The following is a 21,520-nucleotide window of genomic DNA, read 5'->3' as shown; positions in this document are numbered from 1 at the left end:
TCCTGATAAAATACTGAATTGAAAGGTCTTATTTCATCTCTCTGCTTTGTCCCAGTGCTGCCACCTTGTGGACACAGCGCGGTACTGCAGCTCTGCCCCGTGCCCGTCCCAGTGCTGCCGCCTTGTGGACACAGCGCGGTGCTGCAGATGTTCATCCCAGGGGAGTTGCTGGCTTGGCTAGAATTGGTTTCCCAGTAAAACTGGGGGTTGTCTAGAAAACCTGAATTTGTGGGAGGCACTGGGTTTGTTTTCCCTATCCCTGCATCACAGTCAAGAACACTCCTGGAGCTGTGTTAGGCAGTGGAAGGAGGGGAGAGCTGCATTTATTGAATTCCTTTGTTGTTGTTATTGTTGTATTTTTTCATGCTATTTTATTTTATTGTGTTTTAGATTTTCATGTTTTTTTATTTTGACTTTTAAAAAATATTTTAATGTTTCCTCAAATTTTTAATTTTTCGATTTTTAGTTTACTTTTATATTTTATAGTTATGATTTCACTTTTTATTTTATTTTCAATAACTTTTAAATTTTTATTTAGATTTATGTTTTATTTTTATGTTTGCGGTTGTTTTGTATTTTTTAATGTTTCCTTAGTAATTTTTCCTTTGTAATTTTTTCCTTTGTCATTTTTTCCTCTATAATTTTTTCCACTATAATTTTTTCCTTTTTAATTTTTTATTTTTTATTTTTCTCTTTTTAATTTTTCTCCTTTTTAATGTTTTCCTTTCTAATTTTTTCCTTTCTGATTTCTCCTTTCTCGATTTTGTCAGGCACCCCCCTTTAAAACCGGGGTGCCTTCGGCCGTGCCACAACAAAGATGGCGGCCCAACAGGAAATGGTTTCAGCCACAAACAAGATGGCAGCCGGAAGTATGGGCAGTCGCCTAATGCCCCGCTCAAGATGGCGGCTCGTCGAGCCGCCTTCGACCTTCCAAAGACGGCGGCCAAAAAAGGCGGGAAAACACAAGGACCACCCATGGGCGTCGACCCAACTGCCTGCCCCCGACCCCGAAAACGGCGCCGCTCAGGAACAATTTTCAGCGTCGCTTCCCGGCGCGAGGGAGCTGTGTGCCCGCTGTGCCGCGCCGCGGTGCGGTTGCGGCAGCCATTTTGGTGAGGCGCCTGAGTAACCAGCTACCCGGGGCCTTCGGGGGTGCCACAAAAAAGATGGCGGCTCTACCGGATGTCTCTTCACCACAACCAAGATGGCGGCTACGACGGGCGGAAGTAACGTGACACCACTCTCAAGATGGCGGCTCAGCGAGCTGCTTTCGACCTTCCAAAGATGGCGGCCAAAAAAGGCGGGAAAACACAAGGACCACCCATGGGCGTCGACCCAACTGCCTGCACCCGACCCCGAAAATAGCGCCGCCCGGGAACAACTTTCAGCGGCGCTTCCCGGCGCGAGGGAGCTGTGTGCCCGCTGTGCCGCGCCGCGGTGCGGTTGCGGCAGCCATTTTGGTGAGGCGCCTGAGTAACCAGCTACTCGGGGCCTTCGGGGGTGCCAGAAAAAAGATGGCGGCTAAACCGGATGTGGCTTCACCACAACAAAGATGGCGGCGACGACGGGCGGAAGTCACGTGACACCACTCTCAAGATGGCGGCTCGGTCATGGTGCTGAGCTCCTGGTGCACTGGAGGTCAGCAGTGCACTGACTTGTCTCAGCTCTCAGTGCAGTGCTTCAGAATGTTAACCAAAACAAGGATAGAAAAAATAACCCTGCTTTGTTTCAGCAGAGGCAGCAGCTCTGTCTTCTCTCCACACTTCATCCATGTTTGTGCATATTCACACATAAAGTACAGGTGTGTATCTCACCATACAGAAACCAGCAGAGACACAAGTGAAACTTCATCCCCTGCTCATCTGAGCTTTTATTATGTTAGGGGTTTACATTGGGCATCAACTATTTATAACAACACAGGTTTACCAGGTGGCTGGATAGGAGCAGAGAGAAAAAATTCCAATACAAATATCTCAACTGTTTAAATTTCACTTGCAGATCTGGCTCTTACTATGCCACTAAATTAGACACTTGGACTTAGGACACACTGCGGGGCTTTCCTCTGGTGTGGAGTTTAAGTTTAACCTAAATTCAGTTTTGGATTTTTAAATGGAGTCATTCTTCAGTTTAAAAAAAGAGGAAAAGGGTCACACAGCAAATTATTAGGGAAATGAACTGTTTTCTGTGGAATTCTCAGTAATTGGTCCATCCCTCTCCCCTGAATCCATCCAGTACCATTTAAAGTGATCACACCAATCATCACAGTATTTAGGCATAGATTACATTCATAAAGAAAAATGAAAATGCTGTTCTAGTATGCCAGTGAAATCTGCTTTGACAAGTTAATCCAGTATTTATTTAATTAAACAATGGTAGTAAAATATTTAATTGCACTTTAAGATTTCTATTTCTGTCACCCAGCCATGGGAGAAATTCTGAACTCAGCATATGTCAAGCAATGAAAATGCCTCAAGCACATCAAACACCAGGCCATTATACAGATTAATGAAAGAAAAAGAGCTGCAATGTACACAGGTATTAAATATTTAATTCCCTTCCTGCTCTTTGATTTTGAAGCAAAAGGGAAATATCCCTCTGCTCCCTCAACCCAGCCCTGTTTGTTTCTGAGGAATGTTAATCAGCTTCCCAGTGCCAGCAGGCTACAATCACCAACTACTACTTAGTTTTAGATAATGATATTGGTAATGAGGCTCTAGTTTCTTAGTGGCACCAGACTGAGCTTGACTTAGGTTTATTCAGTTATTTATTAAGAATGTTGTTGTGCAGTGTGAACAGTTTGAGCATGCTTAATGCCAAATATTTGTCTTTCAGTTAATAGTGTCAACACACCATTTTAAAACAGGTTTTGCTGATAGAGCAGCTGATTTTAAATTAACTTTCCATTAAACAGAGACAGTATTTGTCTCCTTGTTACTCTAATTACACGCGCTCCCGGCCGTGTCCGTGCGATGGCCGGGCCGCCCGCGGGACTCGGCAGCAGGAAAACACCGAGCGCTGCGTGTTTAAAGGGAGCCGGCCCCGCTTGCCCGTGCGGCGCCTCGGCCCGGCCCGCGCCGCCCTCAGGGAGCCGAGCGGAGCTGCGGGAGCGCGGGGAGCGGCACCGAGTGCGGTTCGACCGTGCCGAGCTGTCCCGAAGAGCGGAACCTAAGCGACTGCATAGCCGAGCTGTGCCGGTTAGATCCGAGTGTAGCCGAAGAGCCGAAAACACCCGAGGATTTCCGAACAGCCGAAAAGAGCCGAGCATTGCCGAGATCGGCCGAGTTATGCTGAACGGCCGAAAATGGCCGAGTGCAACCGATAACAGCCGAACCCAACCGCGTTTAGCCGACTGGAACGGAGTCGAACCGAACAAGCCCCGCCGAACCTCGCCGAGTTCGCCCGGTTTGGACCCTATAGCCGCGGCCGAACCAAGGCTCTGCTGCAGGTGTATTCGAGACATCTTTCCTCTTTGTTTGACAGAAGGAAGAGGGAAAAAAAAAAAAAAAAAAAAAAAAAAAAAAAAAAAAAAAAAAAAGAGGAAGAAAAAACGGGAGCAGTTCCGGGGCGGTCCCGGGGCGGTCCCGGGGCGGTGTGCGCCGTCACTGCCGCCTTCTCGGCGGGCGATTCCAAGGCGCTGTCGGGCTCTCTGCCGGCCGGTCGGCGGGCGGGCGGCCGGGACGCGATGGCGCTGTGCCCGGAGCTGGAGCGCTCGCTGTCGCTGCTGCAGCCGGGCGCCGGCCGGGCCCGGCAGCAGCAGGAGCGGCGGGCGGACGCGGCCCCCACGCCCATGGTGTTCATGTGCGCCGGCTGCGGGCGCCCCGTGGGCGACACCCGCACCTGGGGTTCAGTGTCGAGGACAGCGGTCCCATCCTGCTGCGCAGTGAGTACCAGCGCTGCCACCCCCGTGCCGCCGCGGTCGCTGCCGCCGTGCCTCCTGCCCTGCCTCCCGCCGCAGCTGCGGCCGCCAGCGTCGCCGCGGACCCGGGGCGGAAGGGCTCCGAGCTCCCCGGAGAGTGCGGATGGTGAGGGCCGGGCCTGGCTGGACACAGTCCCGGGGGAGTCGGGGTTCCCGGCGCTGGGGACCGGCAAAGGGCCCGGAGCGCTCGTGTGGCCCGAGAGCCCCTGGAGCACTTATCTGGGGTGGGCTGTACAAGCCGCGTATGGCCTAAGGGAGAGGGATTTCTCACAAGGACATGTAGTGATGGACAAGGGAGGCAGCTTTAGATTAAATGTCGGGAAGAAATTTTTCCCTGCGAGGGTGGTGAGGCCGTGGTACAGGTTCCCCAGAGAAGCTGTGGCTGCCCCTGTGTCCCTGGAAGTGCCCAAGGCCAGGTTGGACGGGGCTTGGAACACCCTGGGATAGTGGAAGCTGTCCCTGCCCAGGGCCGGGGGTGGAATGGGGTGAGCTTGAAGGCCCCTTCCACAATTCAGCGATTCTGATGGTCTTGGTCTTGCTGAGGTTAGCCAGCCTGAGGAGCTGATGCAAATTCAGGCTAAAAGATGAGTGCTCATCATTTATACTGTGTAAAGCATGAATGAAAGGTTAAAAAAGTTCTAATGCATGATTTAAAATTTTTTTTTATTTTTAAGAAAAGGGATGGGGAGAGGTGCCTCCTTTTATTTTCTTCTGAATAAATGTTATTCCTTGCTTGCAGCATGGTAGAAACCCTACTCTGCTCTGGCTCCGTTTCTGGATAAAAACTCAGTTTTATTTTAATAAAATTGAATAATTGTATGGTGATTCCTATATTCAAAGCTTTTTTAGTCCTTGTCCTCCTAAAGTGCAAAAAAGTTGAAGTAATAGAACAGAATTACTCCACCTAAAACATTCTGCATAAAACATGTAACTCTTTGGTTTAACTTCCTCATTTAAAATATCTGAGTTCTTTGTTCTTTATATTCTAAGCAGTCCTTATCTATCTGTGGATGAAGGTATTAAAAGTCAGAAAATACGAACAAAAGGAGTTTTGGCATGATGTGCATTATTTTGTTTTAGTAACCTTCCTGTTTATCATTCTGTCAAAATAGAAGAAAAAATTTCTTCTGAAACTGATTTCCTTTTTTCAGTATAAATTGTTGATTTCTAGCTAAAGTACCATCCTAGTTTAGTCTGTAGTTGGAAACATAAAAGAGCATCAGAAACTTTAGCACCTGTCTTTCTGTTTTATTCTAATCCCAGATTCATACATCATGAAAAATACAGATTTTGTATTTCTGAAACCTTCCATTAACAGTTTCCAACTTTGTACCAGCACAAGTGGGGAGTGAGGGGGAGGGGGGTACATGAATGTATACAATTTGGGTTAAATCTTTGTATGTGGTATGTAGGTATGATAACGCAACTTGCAGAAAAGTACAGCCTACCAATGAAAACAAGTTTCAGCTCTGCTCGTGGATTTTTTATCCAGATGAATGCTGATTGTTCAACATTACCTAATGGCCAGCTTCCTTCAGAATTTACAAAGGTATCTGCAGAAAATACGTTTTAGCATAACATATTTGTATACTTCATTTGTTATATGTAATACATTAATAATAAAGTATACATTATACAGTAAATAACAATAAAAATAATTTCAGTGAAGATATTTAAAAGTAAATGAAGTTTTAATTCGGATGTTTTTATAACTACTCTATATTCAGTTATATAATCAATAGTGTGTAAGTACATGCAATTATGTTTTGTGTAAGAATAAAGTTGCATATCTTGCTAATTGTTATCTTAAGTGAAATTTTCATAGAAAATTACATTGTAAAAATGAAACTGGGCATTGTTTTTTATTTCCCCATATGGTTCATAATTTGGTTTATAGAAGCTGGTTTTCCTTCTGATAATAAGGCAGGCTCTTATTACTGGTTTCAATTCCCCATAGATCACGAAAATGAAAAACACATACAGCTTCACTTCAGCTGATTTAATAAAAATGAATGAAAGATGTCAGGAGTCCCTGAGAGAAATCTATCACATGACCTATTTGTAAGACCTGTTAAAACTATTTAATATTTGCTAAGTATGTTCATTTTCTCCAGTTATCAGCTAATTATATGGGATTTTAAAGCTATCTTTCTTTTAAGTTATGGTTACTTACAGAAATAGTCTAAAGCAACACTGTTCAAGTGTACTCCTGAGACAAACAGAACCCATAAATTGTGTATTGTATTAAACATGATTGCAGATAGATTGGCATTTATTAATAGAAGTGGTCATCATATAAAATTTTAATGGGTGAATTATCTGTACAAAATGGCACAATGAATGCATTAGTTTTGCATCAGTAAAAATCAGATTTGTTAGTTTTAGTCAGTTCCTTATATTTAGAGTAGAAGTATTTCTGTATCTTGTCCTTGCGTGTGATCTTGTTCTCCTCTCTGATTCATAACTTAGTAAGTGTAAGGTTACCTGTCAGCTGAATGGAAATTCTTTCTAGCAACCATGTAGGGGTTTTTTAACATGTAAATCTAAGGGAATTAGAGTCACATTTCACATGTTAATAAAACATACTTGATCCCATAGCTACATTTTTAGTTCATTCTCTGTGTGAAGCTTTCATATGAGCTGTTGTATTTGAGGTATGTGTGTTGTGTCTGATGAGCAGAATGTTAGCTGAGATGATGGCACAAGATCTTTACTGCAAAGAAATTTATACATTTGCTCGCATCTGGGGGACATGATTGTGATTTATGAGTGACATTTTATCCTAATGTATACAGTATGAACATTATAGTTTCTTTATTTCTGTAAGTTGTATAAATTGAGGATGTGCTGTGCAACGGCTAAATCAGTGTCTTACTTCAGAATAGTGTGTAAACTACTGAATGAGATCTATGAACACATTCATTGCTTATACAAGCTGTCCGACATTGTGTCTATGCTGGATATGCTGCTTTCGTTTGCCCACGCCTGCACTCTTTCTGATTATGGTAAGTTTCTTCTTTGATTCTGTTACGGGCCAGGTAAAGACCCTTCTGATGGAGAATAACCAGGCTGTTTTGTCTGGTTCCATTTCTTTTTCTGTATCTCAGTAGTCTTTAGGTGAGTGTCTCTGGTCTGTCTTTGCTAGTTTTATGCTGATGTTCTTTCTGCTTCCATTCATCCAAATTAAATTCTGTTAGTTAGGTGCCATAAGCCTTCCCAGTCGCTCTTGTCAAAATAAACAGTTTAAGCATATTCTGTTCAAAAGCGTGAAGTGTATGGACATTCTCGGTTTACACGTTTTTCTGTTCCATTAATGCTGGTAGATAAAGAGGAGCCATGTGTAATCGGTTCAGAAAATAACTGTATTCTGACAGAAATCCATAGAGAGAGTTCCAGCATCAAATAGACTTTTGTAGGCATGGTATATTCCCAAATAATCAATATGGTAGCATATAACAAAAATAGAAAGAATGCTGCTTTCTTGTTTACCATGCAAATACAGGGTACATATGTGGAAGTAACAGGAGTCTACAACCCTTGTACTTTATAAAAATACTTTGGCTCTTTGTGGTTTTATTACTGGAGTCCAGCTCTACTTACTAGGGAACAAAACCACAGAATGTTAATTTAGAAATAAAGTTTTAGTTATGGGTTTCTTTCTGTAGTCTTGAATCATGAAAGCTTGAATGGTAATCAGAATCTGTACCTGAAAGTGGCTGGTAATTCGTCCCAAGAGCTCTGCTCTGGAAGAATTAACTTTATTTCAAAACATACTGGTTTAATAATGTAAAAGTTCCCACACTAACTCCTCAGTGTTTTACATCTTTTTTTCTCATTTAGTTCGTCCAGAATTTACCGATACTTTAGCAATCAAGCAGGGATGGCATCCCATTCTTGAAAAGATAGCTATGGAAAAACCTGTGTCTAACAACACATACCTGACAGAGGGCAACAATTTTGTCATTATTACAGGACCAAATATGAGTGGAAAATCAACATACCTGAAACAAATTGCTCTCTGTCAAATTATGGCACAGATTGGTGAGTAAGAGTATACAATATTAATCATCTTCTGCAGCACATTTCCCCCCGCCCCCTTCAAAATATTTATAAAGTTGAATGATTTAGCTTCCAGAATAACATTATGTCTAAATAAAATAATAACAGGTAGCCCATTTTCTTCTGTCAGCTCTTGTGTTGCTGACAGAGGCAACTGTAAGGTTTTTCATCTGCCATCAGAAACTTACTTATGTAAATCTTAAAGCCTTCCCAGTCTATCTTCAGAGGAGCACAGTTACCTGCCTTAGTTCTTTGGAGCACCATAACCCAATCTAGCACCTTCTGCTAGACTGATTGTGAGTGTCCTTCAAGTATGCTGGTCAGACGTGTGTTAGTCATCCAGAAGAAACACATGACCTTAAGCATGCCTAAATTACATAGAGAAACATGTTTCTAGACAAGTACAATGAATAGATAAATAATCAACTGCTTTAGATAAAAGTCGTATCAAATACTGCAAGGTTCTGTTACTAAAGTTATAAAAGGAAACCAACTATTTGTAAAGTCTGACTGAGACTCACTCCTTATGTTCAGGAATTCCTCATGACTTTTTTCTTGGAAGTTAGTCTGGTAGCAAAAGTCAACTCTATAGAATGAAGCTACTTAGCAGTGGAGTATAAAATTTATCCATCATGCATTTGTGGGTTCAGTCCCCAATAATTGCAAGTTCTTGAGGAATTGCTCTCAAAAACATGAGTTTAATATGAATAAAGCAAACTGGGAAGTTTTTGGCAAGAGGTTCCTGTTCTTTCCTATTCAGTAAAAGTTCTATGCTTTGAAGTCTTATAAGGGCAACGTAATCTTGATTTGGGGAAACTAATGTTTCTCGGGATTAGCAAACCAGTGGCCACAGAAATGTAAAACAATCCTAGAGTTCATTGTTTTTTTCTGTATCCCTTCAGACTGACCAACAGCTTCAGGCATATGATTTCTTACAGCTTTCACTGATAAGCTTTAATTATCCTATATCTATAATAACTTTTTTCTGTTCTTCTACCATAAATTAATGGTAGAATGTAATCTTACCAAACTTTATCAAGTAAGATGCATTTTCTGATGTGCACAAAAACCAAGTGTAAAAGTTTTTTTTTTCTCAGTGCCGTATTCAGGCAAATGTCCTAGTGATGAGAGAAACTTGTATTTTACTTGCTTTGTAGGTTCTTATGTCCCAGCAGAGTATTGTTCTTTTCGAATTGCAGAGCAGATTTTTACCAGAATAGGTATGGATGATGATATTGAAACAAATGCATCAACATTCATGAAGGAAATGAAAGAGGTATGAAATACAGCTGTCCAAGTCCAAGGCCCATTTTTACTGTTAAGCTAATAGAAATGGTACTAGTGTATTTCCACTGAGAAAGTGTACTTTGAAAAATAGTCAAAAATTCAGCCTTCACCTCTTTTATGATAAACCGTAGAAACCCAGGCATCTCTTAAATAGAAAGATATTCCAGTCTGAGTAAAAAATCAGTGCTTTGTTGGATAGTACTTGGTAACATTTTTGGGTTTGCTTAAACTTTAAGTTGTCATTTGTAGAGGCCTGAGCTCTCTGAATTTCCACTCACAAACTGATACCATTTTGAGGGTAAGTTCAGTGGAAAAGAGAGTGCTGTAGTGTGAGTCTGCTTGATTAGAATTGACAGCTGTTTAAAAGCTTTGAAAAGGTAAAATTGCTGTATCTCAAGAGATTTTTTAAAAATTTCTGCATTATGTTCCATCTGAATAACAAAAAAAATCCTTTTTAAATAAAACACATAAGAATGATAACACTGTGAATATTTTTCTAGATAACGTACATCATACAAAATGCTAATGATAAATCTCTCATCATTATTGATGAACTTGGCAGAGGTACCAGTGCCGAAGAAGGTATTGGCATTTCTTATGCTGCCTGTGAATATCTGTTGAACTTAAAGGTAATTCTGTTTAATTCTGTTTTGAAACAAATTTAAGCCTTGTTTTGTCATCCTGAAAGTATATACAGTATTTTCTCATAATTTAACATTTGCAAAGATTTCTTGGCTAAATATGGTATTTTTCATAACCGGTGCATAGTAAGAATTACAGTGATAGAGGAAACTTGAGGACATAAGCTGCAGTTCTGTTCACTTGTTGTGGTTTAACCCGTCGGCTGCTAAACACCACCCAGCTGCTTGCTTGGTCCCCATACTGCTGTGGGGGAGAGATCAGCAAGGTAAAAATACAAGAACTTGTGGGCTGAGATAAAGACAGTTTAGTAAGTAAAGAGAACCATATGCAGAAGCAAAATAAGGAATTCATTCACTGCTTCCTATTGGCAGGCAGATGTTCAGTTGTTTCCTGCAATGCCGTGTTTCCTCACAATGACTGTTACCACAACGCTGAATGTCCCTCCTTCCTCCTCTTTCCTCACAGTTTTTATTGTGGTGGTGTAGTATGGTGTGAGATATCCCTGGGGTCAGTTTGGGTCAGCCATCCGGGCTGTGTCCCTTCCCAGGTCCATGAACACCCCCAGCCTGCTTGCTGGGAGGAGCAGAACAGCCTTTGGTGCTGTGCGAATGCTGCTCTGCAGTGGCTAAAACATGTGTGAGTTATCAGTACTGTCTTGGTCACAAATCCAAAACAACATAACACAAGCTGCTATGAAGAGAATTAACTCCAGTCCATCTAAAACCAGTACACTGATCACAATATCTTTCCAACTTGCAAGCTTGTAATTCTGTCTAGAAAGAGAATAATCCAGTCTTTAGTTTAATTTTGCTTTTAGTTTGGTTTTAGTTTTGCTTTATCCTTGAATATTAAAAGTGAACCTCTCTACCTGGTGGTTACTTTTCAAAGTACAGTGGTAGTTCTGCACAACTTATGAATTGGTCACAGAGGTTATAAAGTTGTTTAGAAAACTGGAAGATAATTTTAGATGAAACCCAAATTTCACATCTGTTGCTAGTTATGGGATCAACCTCAGATGGCTGTTACATACCTTTTGAGTGTGCAGGTGTTTGTTTCTCCTCAGAGTTTATTCAGCATCCTTTTGTGGGTTTTTTGGTTTGAAAAGCTCAGATACTTTCTGGCACTTGTACTTTTGATAAAGAATTCCTTGAGAGAATTAAACAACCGTTTGACAGTCATTCCAATCCACACCAGTCAGATTTTGTAATCATCATGGTTTTTCTTTTGTTTCTGATACTTTTTTCCTTCTATTTAGAAATGAACAGGAGAAACAGTTGGAAAAGGTGTACTTGCCAGTGGTAGAATGCATCACTGAAGGATTTTAATTTGCTTTAGTAATGTAAAGACAGCTTTTCGATGTTTTGGAGAAAACCTGGACATCTATGAGATTATTTAATTTTTCTTATTTATTATAATTTATTTCTGGATCGTTGCCAAAATAAATTTTCTTTCTTGTTTCCTTATGTAGGCATTTACACTGTTTGCTACACATTTCCTGGAACTATGTCATATAGACGCTTTATATCCTAACGTGGAAAACTACCATTTTGAAGTGCAACATGTGAGAAGCAGTGCTGGAAATAAGGAGAAAATTGCTTACACTTACACACTTTCTAAGGGATACACAGAGGAAAAGAACTATGGTAATGGATTCCACTGTGACTTACAGTTGGCAAAAGTTGCACAAGATATTATTTAAGTTATTAGGCATCTAACATTATTTTTTCTGATGACAGATTTCCCCTGAGTTTGTGTCTCTCAGAGAGATACAGGGATCTCCAGATCTATAATTTATTCCAAATAATTGTGTGTTTTAAGTAACCATGTAGTTAGATAGTAGTTTCGGGTAGTATGAAGAACTTATATGATATTTGGTTGTGAAAAAAACATCTTACTGATGTTAGTATCTCCCTGGTTCATGTCTGTTTGAATGAGTTGAGTCTGAGCATATGCTACTTGAGTTCATTTAATCTGCACTTAGGGAAGTGAATGAATGTGCTGGAGAGATTTAAAGATGTGTCTGTCATAAGCAGTGATATGACTGGTTAACAGCAGATTGGCCCTTTTTGATTAGCAAAAAGGAAGCAAGTTTCTTTAAAAAAGGAGAGGAATTTTATGGAATATTAGGCTAAGACAATTTTGAGCGGGTCTGCAAAAGCATCAGTGTTCTCTGAAAAGTGGATTTACTTTTCTTTCAACTATAGAATAAATTATAGTGTAGATTGTACAGATTGATTACTTGTGGGTCCAGAAAGAAGAAAAGAGTGAGTGACAAAGATTTAAAGAAATCTGTATGTTTCCAAATACTAAATTTGAATGTTGATTCCTTGATTTAGGTAATACTTAATCAAGAGGAAATCAGCTGCACATGACTTTTGCAAGCTATTGTTAACCTAAGACTAGAAATTATTCCAGTTAAACTTCAAGTAATAGGACTTAAAACTTTTCTTGATCAGAATTTTAGAGTAAGTTAAACTTTGATGCCACAAGCGCAGTTTTAGATGCTATGCCACCCCTAACTCCGAAGAATCGTATGTTTAGAGAGTAATCTCTGAGAGCAGGAGACCTTTAGAAACTCAGTGTTCATGTCTTGGCTTTACCTTACTTGAGCAACATTCTAAGAAAGGGTACAAGGGCTCTTCATGACCCTTTTTCATTTTTGAACCTGCTGTATTAAACCACCCAATGAACCAAAGACTTTCCTGGGGTACAAACAAAGGAAAAAGTTAAAAAATCATGTTAGGGCAGGAAAAATATCTATTTCTTACCTTGAGTATCTGGAAGTTTGGCTGTTGGCAGCAAAGAGGTTGAAAAATGGCATTCATGTCCACTAGACGTCTGGATATAATTGAGAGTGCAGTTAGCAAAACCTCTGTATTTTCTGTCAAATTAAAAAACCAAACGGAGAAAGCTGTAAACACCATGGTGCCATTTTTTTTTTCCTTTTAACCTCCTAATAGGTCTCATTCTACCCATTTACAGTATTACCAGCAGTAACTTGATGTTGAGGTGTATTTCAAAGATAGTATTAAAACAAAGGTGACGTCTTAGTTCATAACTCTCCAAACCTTATTGTTTATTAACCAAAAAAATTCGAAAACAAACATAAACAAAACAACACACAAAGAAAAACAATACCAATATTATTTTAGTAAAAGTTAAATCTTTATCCCTTAGAAAAACTGGTGAAGTTAATTCTGGAAGACATAAAATGGAAGGTAAGGATAAAAATTACATTAAAAATCCTGATTTGTGTTTTATATGTTTAGGACTAAAAGCTGCAGAAGTGTCCTCCCTACCATCATCCATAATTTTGGATGCAAAGGAAATTACAAATCACATTGCAAAACAAATTTTGGTACGTAGTAGAAAATTATAATGCTGTATTTTACAGTTTCTATACAACTCAAATGTATTTCCAGTTTCTGTAAGGATACAGGATAAGCACTGCCTTTGTTTTAGTGAAAACAGTTTTCATTAAACTTAGTATTTCTGGAACCAGTTCTGAAAGTCCCTGTTATACTGAAGGTCCCTGTTAGCTGACAACCCAAGTGACCCTTAGGGTAAAGGAGTATTGGATGTAATGTTCGTATGCAGCCCAAGAACTGTGAGATCAAAAACAGGTAAAAAATAGGTAATACTGGTATTTTTATAATGGAACATAATTTATTTCATATTTTAATGTATGTATATTTTTAAGAACAGCACAGGCAGAAAAGCACTCCTGAGATGATGAAACAGAGAGCTGCATACCAGTTAGCAATGAGATTGGTTCAGACTGCCAGAAATTCTCGACTGGACCCTGACAGTTTGCGTGTATATTTGAAAGCCCTGAAGAAAAAGTATGAAGCCAGTTGTCCTACACCTGGAAAAAATTATGAGCAACAGTAATGTATAACATAGACTGTTGTTCTAACTTTTATGACTGCAAGATGATGCTGGTTTTCCCCAAAGTATTAGTACTGTCTTTTCACGTCATGTTATGTTTTTAATTCTTAGTCTAAATTACACTCAGTAATGGAAGACCCTATCCTTTATGGGTTCCCTCTCTTCTCTGACATACCTGGAAGAAAAGCATTTGCCTTCTATGAGGAACACAATTCTTTTTGACAGTAAATTGTATCATTTCCATCATTTTAGAGCAGCATTGAGAGGAGAGGGAAGGACTGGGGCAGAATACTAAGGAACTCAGAATTTCAGGCATGACCCAAAAGAAAGCTGAGACTGCAAAAAGGGAAAACTGTGTCCAAATTGCCTCGAAGCAGTTTTTGCTGTCTGTTCTTATTCCTGTTTTATTCTCGACGCTCCCTGTGCCATTGTTTCCCACTGGATCCTTGTGTCTCGTTCCCTGTGCCTGTTCCTATTTTATCCCTCTCTGCTATGTTGCCCATCCGCTTTGTTTCGATTTTTAAAATCGTTTTCATCCTGCACCCTGTTCTTCCTTTTCTTCCTATGTCCTCTCTGCTCCCACTCCCTCTTTCTGCCTCTCATCGTCCGTCCCTGGTGCTCCCATCCCACGACTGGATGGGTCCATGAGCGCAGATCGGGATGCCGGTGCTGCAGCCTCCCGGGGGCAGCAGCAGCAGCGTCGTGGGGAAGGGAGGAACCACCTGCTGCCACCGGCCCGAGCGCAGGAGTGGAGCCTGAGCCAGAGCCGTGGCAGCGTCCCTGGCCCGTGCCGTGGGGCGGCTGGTGGCCCGCCACAGCGGGGCTGGAGAGGAACTTCAGCCCTTCTGGGGGCTTCCTCCCTTTCTTGTTGCAGCAGAATCCCTTTTTGGGGGGATGTACGTGTGGAAAGGGCTGGAATAAAGTGCCGTGCTGCTGTCCCAAGCAGCTTGACTCATTCTGTGCCTTCTTTGGGGGGGTGAGGAAAAAAGGCTGAAGGGGAGGGGGTGGAGACTTGGGGACTCTGATGTCTTTTGGGGCAGTATTTGGTGCTCTCTAGGAGAGGGAGCCACGCTGCAATGGAGAAGCCAGTGAGTGCGGAATAAGGAGGGGTCGTGCTGGGTGCCCTCTCCCAGAGGATCCCAAAGCTGCCAGAAAATTCACAGGGAGGGGTGGGTGTAGAATACTAAAACCTGTCAAGTTTTTTTGTTTCATAGGTATTGCCAAAGAATAGGAATTAATCGCTAAATTCATTTGGAAAGAAACCCTCTCTCTATCCACTCTATTGTATACAGGAATGTAGGAAACTCTGACTAAACATTAGTAGTAGTTTTGAAAATATTGCCATAACATTTTTATCTAGGAATGAACCAATCAAGTGCCTGAAACCATAAGAACAGATGCTGAGGCTGTGAAGGGAATAGAGAGGGCTCTCTGGCAACCTTTGCCTCTGCTCTCTGCCTGCCCCCAAAGTGCGTTGCAGCCCCAGAAGAGACTGCAGCCACAGGTATTAGCAGTGACGGTGAGGAGGGGGCGGCTCCTGCCGGGGCTGCTTTAAGAGGGGGTTGTCTCAACTCACTTTGGCATGGAGCTGCTAGAAGAGAGAGGCTTATGGTGGGCTCCCGGGGCTGTCTCATGGAGCAACAGTGAGAGCCTCTCCTTGGGTCTGGGGGAGCAGCTGGATGCACTTGGGTGTGGGGCATTGCTTGAAGGAGATGATGGGGGCCAAACCTTTGTGCTAGACAGGGCAGCAGCAGCTGAGCCAGTGTGGGTTTGCGATTGAGAGGGGGATCTTCTCCTTTTAAGTTTCGTGTTGGAAATCCCTCCCTGGTGCCCCCAGAAAAAGATGGGGGTTATGAGAACCAAAGGAGTTTAAATAGAGGGAAGAAACTCCTCTTCTGGTATCGTGTGTTTAAAGTGGGGGGCATCCCCACTCACCTGGGATCTTAAGGGTATTGGTTGAAGGAAAACTTGGCTTTTCTAGGGTGTTAAGGGTATCAGTTGACAGGGAATCCCTGTGTTCTATTTTAAATGGAGGGGGGAAAATATTGTTGGGTTAACCCCTGTTGGAGTCCAGGATATTCCTCTGGCCGCCCTGGAGGATTTGAAGGCTGTACAGGAGGGTTTGGAGACTGTACAGGGGGGTCTGGGATCTGTACAGGGGGGTCAGTTAGACCCACACAGATCCCAGGAGGACACTGACTCTGATAGCTGTCCATGGGAGTGAACACTCACATGCAGGAAGAATCACAAATCCTAAGAATTTAAAATAAGTAGTGGATGGTTTATTATAGAATATAAATATAGAAATTAGGATTCTTAGTATATGGGGCTGAAGAGGCAAGATGGAGGAATTGGGGAGTGGTCCCTTGTCCTCCTTGTTCTTGTTCTCGTCCCCCATCTTGTGCTGAGTTGGGTTTTAGAGATTGGCTTAGAGTAGAACTGACATGTTAGTAAAGGTAGTAGGTATTGGTAAAATTTTGTAAATAAAAAATACGTCTCGGACAGTGGTTGGGTTGAAGATACTGTACTTAAGGTGCGGGGCTCTCTGACCTGGGGTGGTCCAGCCGCGTGTCTTGCTTTGCTGGGGACGCCTTGCAAAGCTGGACAAGAACTGATAGATAATTAAGAATAAACAGCTTGATAACACAAACTGCTGGACTCAACTTGTCGTCTCTGGCTTCGGTGTGAAACACCCAGGGCGAAGAGAAGACTGAAAACCTTATTACCTCTGGGAACAGCAACCCAGGGGAAACTCCCAGGGGACAGCAACCTTGGGGGAACCCTTAGTACCTTGGAGGCCAGCAACCCCAGGGAGAATCTCAGGGAAACAACAACCCAGAGAAACCCCCCCCCGCTTTTTTTATCATGCTAAGGTCTAAAGTGGGTGCAAAGCCCTGTTGTTGTTCTTTTTAAAGGGTTTGAATTGAGGTAAAAATCTCCCTTTTCCCATCATTGGAGAGATTTAATTTGAGGAAACAAGCTCCTTTTCTGTTCTTGTCGGGGATTAAATTGAAGAGGAGAATACATTTATTTGCCATTGTATTGGTTTAGGGTGAGGTGAGTACTTGCTGTTGCCTCAGTTTCAGGGCTTAAATTGAAGGAAAGCTCAGCTTTGGCAGCATTTGAAGGGTTTAAATCGGGCCGTGCTGAGCCAGGCGAGCCGTGCGGAGCCAAGCGAGCCGAGCCGGGCCGTGCCGGGCCGGCGGGCGGGAGCCGCGGCTCGGAGCTCTCTGCCCGGCCCGGCGCTCCCCGCCCAGCGCGGGGCCGCCCCTGCCCGCCGGGGGAGGAGCGCGATCGTTTCAGGAGGAGCAGCGGTTCTGGCAAACAAATGGGATGCTCGTTTAAAAAAGTAAAAAAATGGTTTCTTTGTGTTAGACAATATAGTCGAGAGAGAACTCGGGGGAGGATGATAGAGGATACCGTATTCTAATATCATTTTAGGGCATTTTGTATTTTCTTTTGTAGCATCAGCTTAATGCTCAAAATCATATATTATAAACAAAAATATGCACTTATATATAGGTACAGTTAAATGTAGAGAATATAAATGGCTATGCTATTTCCTAAATGAAGATATATATGTGGTTTTCATATAATATTACATTCTTTGGTGCTATGTAGTGTTTTGTTTTATTTTTTGGTATTTATTTTGTGTCATTTGGGTTTGGAGAGAAGATGGATTTGTTTGTATTTGAGGTAGAATTAAGTTAAGTAGCTTTTTAAAATAGACTTCTGAAAGGTATTATTGGGATTTTGTTTTTGTTTATTGTATGTAAGGGTTCAGATTGGTAAGGCCAGCTTGCCTGGTGGAGCTTTGGGTGTTTTGTTAGATGCAGTTTTTAATTTTTAAAATTTTTTTCTGTTTAGTGGCTTTAAGGTGGTTTTTAATAATTTACTGTGTACTTTTATTTTGTATGTAGATGTTATAAGGGATGTGGTCTATTTTTTCTTTCTATTTTTTTTATTTTAATTTTTTTATTTTAATTTTTTTATTTTAATTTTTCCTTTGTAAATTTTTCCTTTGTAAATTTTACCTTTTTCTTCACATTTCCTTTTTCTTCACGTTTCCTTTTTCTTCACTTTTCCTTTTATTTTTCTTTTTGTGTCTTACTTGAAATTTTATTTCAAATTTTTTTTTTTCATGTTTTCTTTGTGCCCCTTTTTTTTTCATTACTTATTTATAGCCCAAGTATGTGGAAGTTTGGCTGGTGAGAGCAGAGGAGGTGACAAATGAAATCCATGTCCACTGCAAGTCTGGATAGAATTGAGAGTGCAGCTAGAGAAACCTCTGTATTTTCTGCTAAATTAGAAATCCTGAACAGAGAAAGCTCTGAAGACCAAAATGCCTTCTTTTTTTTTTTTTTTTTTTTTTTTTTTTTTTTTTTTTTTTTTTTTTTTTTTCCTTTTTACCCCCTAACAATTCTCATTGTAGACATTTACAAGATCAGCAGCAGTAACTTGAAGTCGAGGTGTATTTCACAGGTAGCAAGAAAACAAAGTAGACTTTTGATTTTGTAGCTCTCATTGTTTACTAACAAAGAAATCCAAAACAAAACAAATAATATTATTAAAAAACCCACCCTAAATAACAGAGAAAGAGAAAATAGACCAATATTATTTTAATTTCAAACCACTTTCCCCCTTAGAAAACCAGGCTAATGTAATTCTGCTTAATTGTGGTGCTGACGTGTTAGGTTAATGAATTAGCAGAGTTTTAAACATACAGAAATAGACACGAATTTTGAAAAATAAGTACAGAAATATAAAAATATGAATAGATATAATAACAGCAGAAATATAAATATGAAAAATGATATCATGAATAGACATAAATACAATCTATAATATTACTCATTACTTATATTATTACAGTAGTCTATATATTATATCCATAGATATGACTAGAAAAAAGACAGGGTAATGATCAATATAAAACTAATGAATGTAAAGAAATCATGGAATAGAGCTTAAAACAGAGGGGGTTTTTTTGGTTTGAATTGGCTTGGTGGCAGGGGTTGTCTTTGAAGCGGTGGCCGGGTGTCTTTCGGGGCGTTTCTCTTAGGGGATTTCTGTGCACGTTCTCTTTGGGGGGTCCCTTTCTGCGTGTCCCCGACGGGCGGGGAGCCCCGGGCCGGGCCGCGGTGCTGCCGCCCTGTGGACACAGCGCGGTACTGCAGCTCTGCCCCGTGCCCGGCCCCAAGGGGCCCCGGGCTGGAAGCTGGTTCTTAGTGCCCGAGTGCAGTCACTGCCCGGGAGCTCCTGTTCGATTCCGCGCTCCCGGCCGTGTCCGTGCGATGGCCGGGCCGCCCGCGGGACTCGGCAGCAGGAAAACACCGAGCGCTGCGTGTTTAAAGGGAGCCGGCCCCGCTTGCCCGTGCGGCGCCTCGGCCCGGCCCGCGCCGCCCTCAGGGAGCCGAGCAGAGCTGCGGGAGCGCGGGGAGCGGCACCGAGTGCGGTTCGACCGTGTCGAGCTGTCCCGAAGAGCGGAATCTAAGGCACTGCATCCAGTAATAGCCGAGCTGTGCCGGTTAGATCCGAGTGTAGCCGAAGAGCCGAAAACACCCGAGGATTTCCGAACAGCCGAAAAGAGCCGAGCATTGCCGAGATCGGCCGAGTTAAGCTGAACGGCCGAAAATGGCCGAGTGCAACCGATAACAGCCGAACCCAACCGCGTTTAGCCGACTGGAACGGAGTCGAACCGAACAAGCCCCGCCGAACCTCGCCGAGTTCGCCCGGTTTGGACCCTATAGCCGCGGCCGAACCAAGGCTCTGCTGCAGGTGTATTCGAGACATCTTTCCTCTTTGTTTGACAGAAGGAAGAGGGAAAAAAAAAAAAAAAAAAAAAAAAAAAAAAAAAAAAGAGGAAGAAAAAACGGGAGCAGTTCCGGGGCGGTCCCGGGGCGGTCCCGGGGCGGTGTGCGCCGTCACTGCCGCCTTCTCGGCGGGCGATTCCAAGGCGCTGTCGGGCTCTCTGCCGGCCGGTCGGCGGGCGGGCGGCCGGGACGCGATGGCGCTGTGCCCGGAGCTGGAGCGCTCGCTGTCGCTGCTGCAGCCGGGCGCCGGCCGGGCCCGGCAGCAGCAGGAGCGGCGGGCGGACGCGGCCCCCACGCCCATGGTGTTCATGTGCGCCGGCTGCGGGCGCCCCGTGGGCGACACCCGCACCTGGGGTTCAGTGTCGAGGACAGCGGTCCCATCCTGCTGCGCAGTGAGTACCAGCGCTGCCACCCCCGTGCCGCCGCGGTCGCTGCCGCCGTGCCTCCTGCCCTGCCTCCCGCCGCAGCTGCGGCCGCCAGCGTCGCCGCGGACCCGGGGCGGAAGGGCTCCGAGCTCCCCGGAGAGTGCGGATGGTGAGGGCCGGGCCTGGCTGGACACAGTCCCGGGGGAGTCGGGGTTCCCGGCGCTGGGGACCGGCAAAGGGCCCGGAGCGCTCGTGTGGCCCGAGAGCCCCTGGAGCACTTATCTGGGGTGGGCTGTACAAGCCGCGTATGGCCTAAGGGAGAGGGATTTCTCACAAGGACATGTAGTGATGGACAAGGGAGGCAGCTTTAGATTAAATGTCGGGAAGAAATTTTTCCCTGCGAGGGTGGTGAGGCCGTGGTACAGGTTCCCCAGAGAAGCTGTGGCTGCCCCTGTGTCCCTGGAAGTGCCCAAGGCCAGGTTGGACGGGGCTTGGAACACCCTGGGATAGTGGAAGCTGTCCCTGCCCAGGGCCGGGGGTGGAATGGGGTGAGCTTGAAGGCCCCTTCCACAATTCAGCGATTCTGATGGTCTTGGTCTTGCTGAGGTTAGCCAGCCTGAGGAGCTGATGCAAATTCAGGCTAAAAGATGAGTGCTCATCATTTATACTGTGTAAAGCATGAATGAAAGGTTAAAAAAGTTCTAATGCATGATTTAAAATTTTTTTTTATTTTTAAGAAAAGGGATGGGGAGAGGTGCCTCCTTTTATTTTCTTCTGAATAAATGTTATTCCTTGCTTGCAGCATGGTAGAAACCCTACTCTGCTCTGGCTGCTCCAGGACCCTTGGCAGCAGATCCATGCACGCCTCAAGGCATCTCGACTGCAAGAGGGATTTGTTCTGTGTCCGTACTGACTCTGTTGAAAGGTAAGTGCAGAATGTTTATGGGTCAGCCTGCCAGCTCCACTGCACTCACCAGGCATGGCACTGAGGGTGCTCCTGTTACATCTCTGGCAAGGCTGGAGGGAGCGTCTTCTGCTGCTCTGTCCCACGGTGGTTTTCTGTATTGGTGCTGTTGGCATCCCAGTGCTCAGCTGTAGGGGACATCACCTGTGTAAGGCACATCCTAGAAAAAGAACCAAAACAAACCAACCTGGCCTGCCTTTTGTGTGGGAAGTTGCATTCCAGCCCAGAAAATATCACCAGGTCCAGGGCACTAGAGGGTTCCTTCGCATTTGATTGGAAGAGTTCACAAACCAAGCACCAAAGAGGCCTGGCTGGAGCCTGTTAGGGGTCCGCATGATCAGCAGGGAGTGTGGCCAGAGGGGCTCGGGCAGGACTTGGGGTGGCTCTGCCCTGTGCTGGCCACATCTGCTCTGTCCTTGCTAAGATGGGCAAAGGCAACTCTGACAACTGAGTACGTGCTTGAGACTCTCACTCAGCTGTCTTAAAATCTGTCTAGAAAATGAAAGTGTGCTTGGGTTTAGTTGGTTTATAGCACTTCAAAGGGGTTATTAAAAACTGTATCCTCAATTAAGGCTCCGCACCAGAG

At 43.4% G+C, this 21,520-nt stretch overlaps 1 protein-coding gene across 5 annotated transcripts; it reads left to right on the top strand.

The window, feature by feature from the left end:
* Nucleotides 1–702: 702 nt before the first annotated feature.
* Nucleotides 703–14,734, top strand: LOC134565305 (mutS protein homolog 4-like). Of its 5 annotated transcripts, none has more exons than XM_063424822.1 (10): nt 2,653–4,022; nt 5,329–5,465; nt 5,874–5,977; nt 6,797–6,921; nt 7,757–7,957; nt 9,133–9,251; nt 9,763–9,891; nt 11,373–11,547; nt 13,174–13,262; nt 13,605–13,788. In XM_063424822.1, exons 1-10 carry the CDS (start codon nt 3,683–3,685, stop codon nt 13,635–13,637), a joined length of 1,452 nt encoding a protein of 483 aa, XP_063280892.1. In that variant the 5' UTR covers nt 2,653–3,682; the 3' UTR covers nt 13,638–13,788. The 5 variants fall into 5 exon arrangements, with proteins under 5 accessions (XP_063280894.1, XP_063280893.1, XP_063280892.1 ...); XM_063424821.1 differs by having other exon boundaries at nt 2,659–4,022; nt 7,889–7,957; nt 13,610–14,734; XM_063424820.1 differs by having other exon boundaries at nt 2,665–4,022; nt 13,610–14,734.
* Nucleotides 14,735–21,520: the final 6,786 nt, after the last annotated feature.

This window comes from Prinia subflava, unplaced genomic scaffold (genome assembly GCF_021018805.1).
Source record: "Prinia subflava isolate CZ2003 ecotype Zambia unplaced genomic scaffold, Cam_Psub_1.2 scaffold_120_NEW, whole genome shotgun sequence".
NCBI classification, from domain to species: Eukaryota; Metazoa; Chordata; class Aves; order Passeriformes; family Cisticolidae; genus Prinia; species Prinia subflava.
This window is presented reverse-complemented; position numbering and strand designations above follow the sequence as displayed.

Coding starts and splice junctions, on each gene's coding strand:
- LOC134565305 (XM_063424820.1), top strand. CDS start 3,683: ATGGCGCTGTGCCCGGAGCTGGAGCGCTCGCTGTCGCTGCTGCAGCCG. Junction 5,978..6,796: donor ATCTATCACATGACCTATTT/GTAAGACCTGTT, acceptor GTCTTACTTCAG/AATAGTGTGTAAACTACTGA. Junction 9,892..11,372: donor AATATCTGTTGAACTTAAAG/GTAATTCTGTTT, acceptor TTCCTTATGTAG/GCATTTACACTGTTTGCTAC.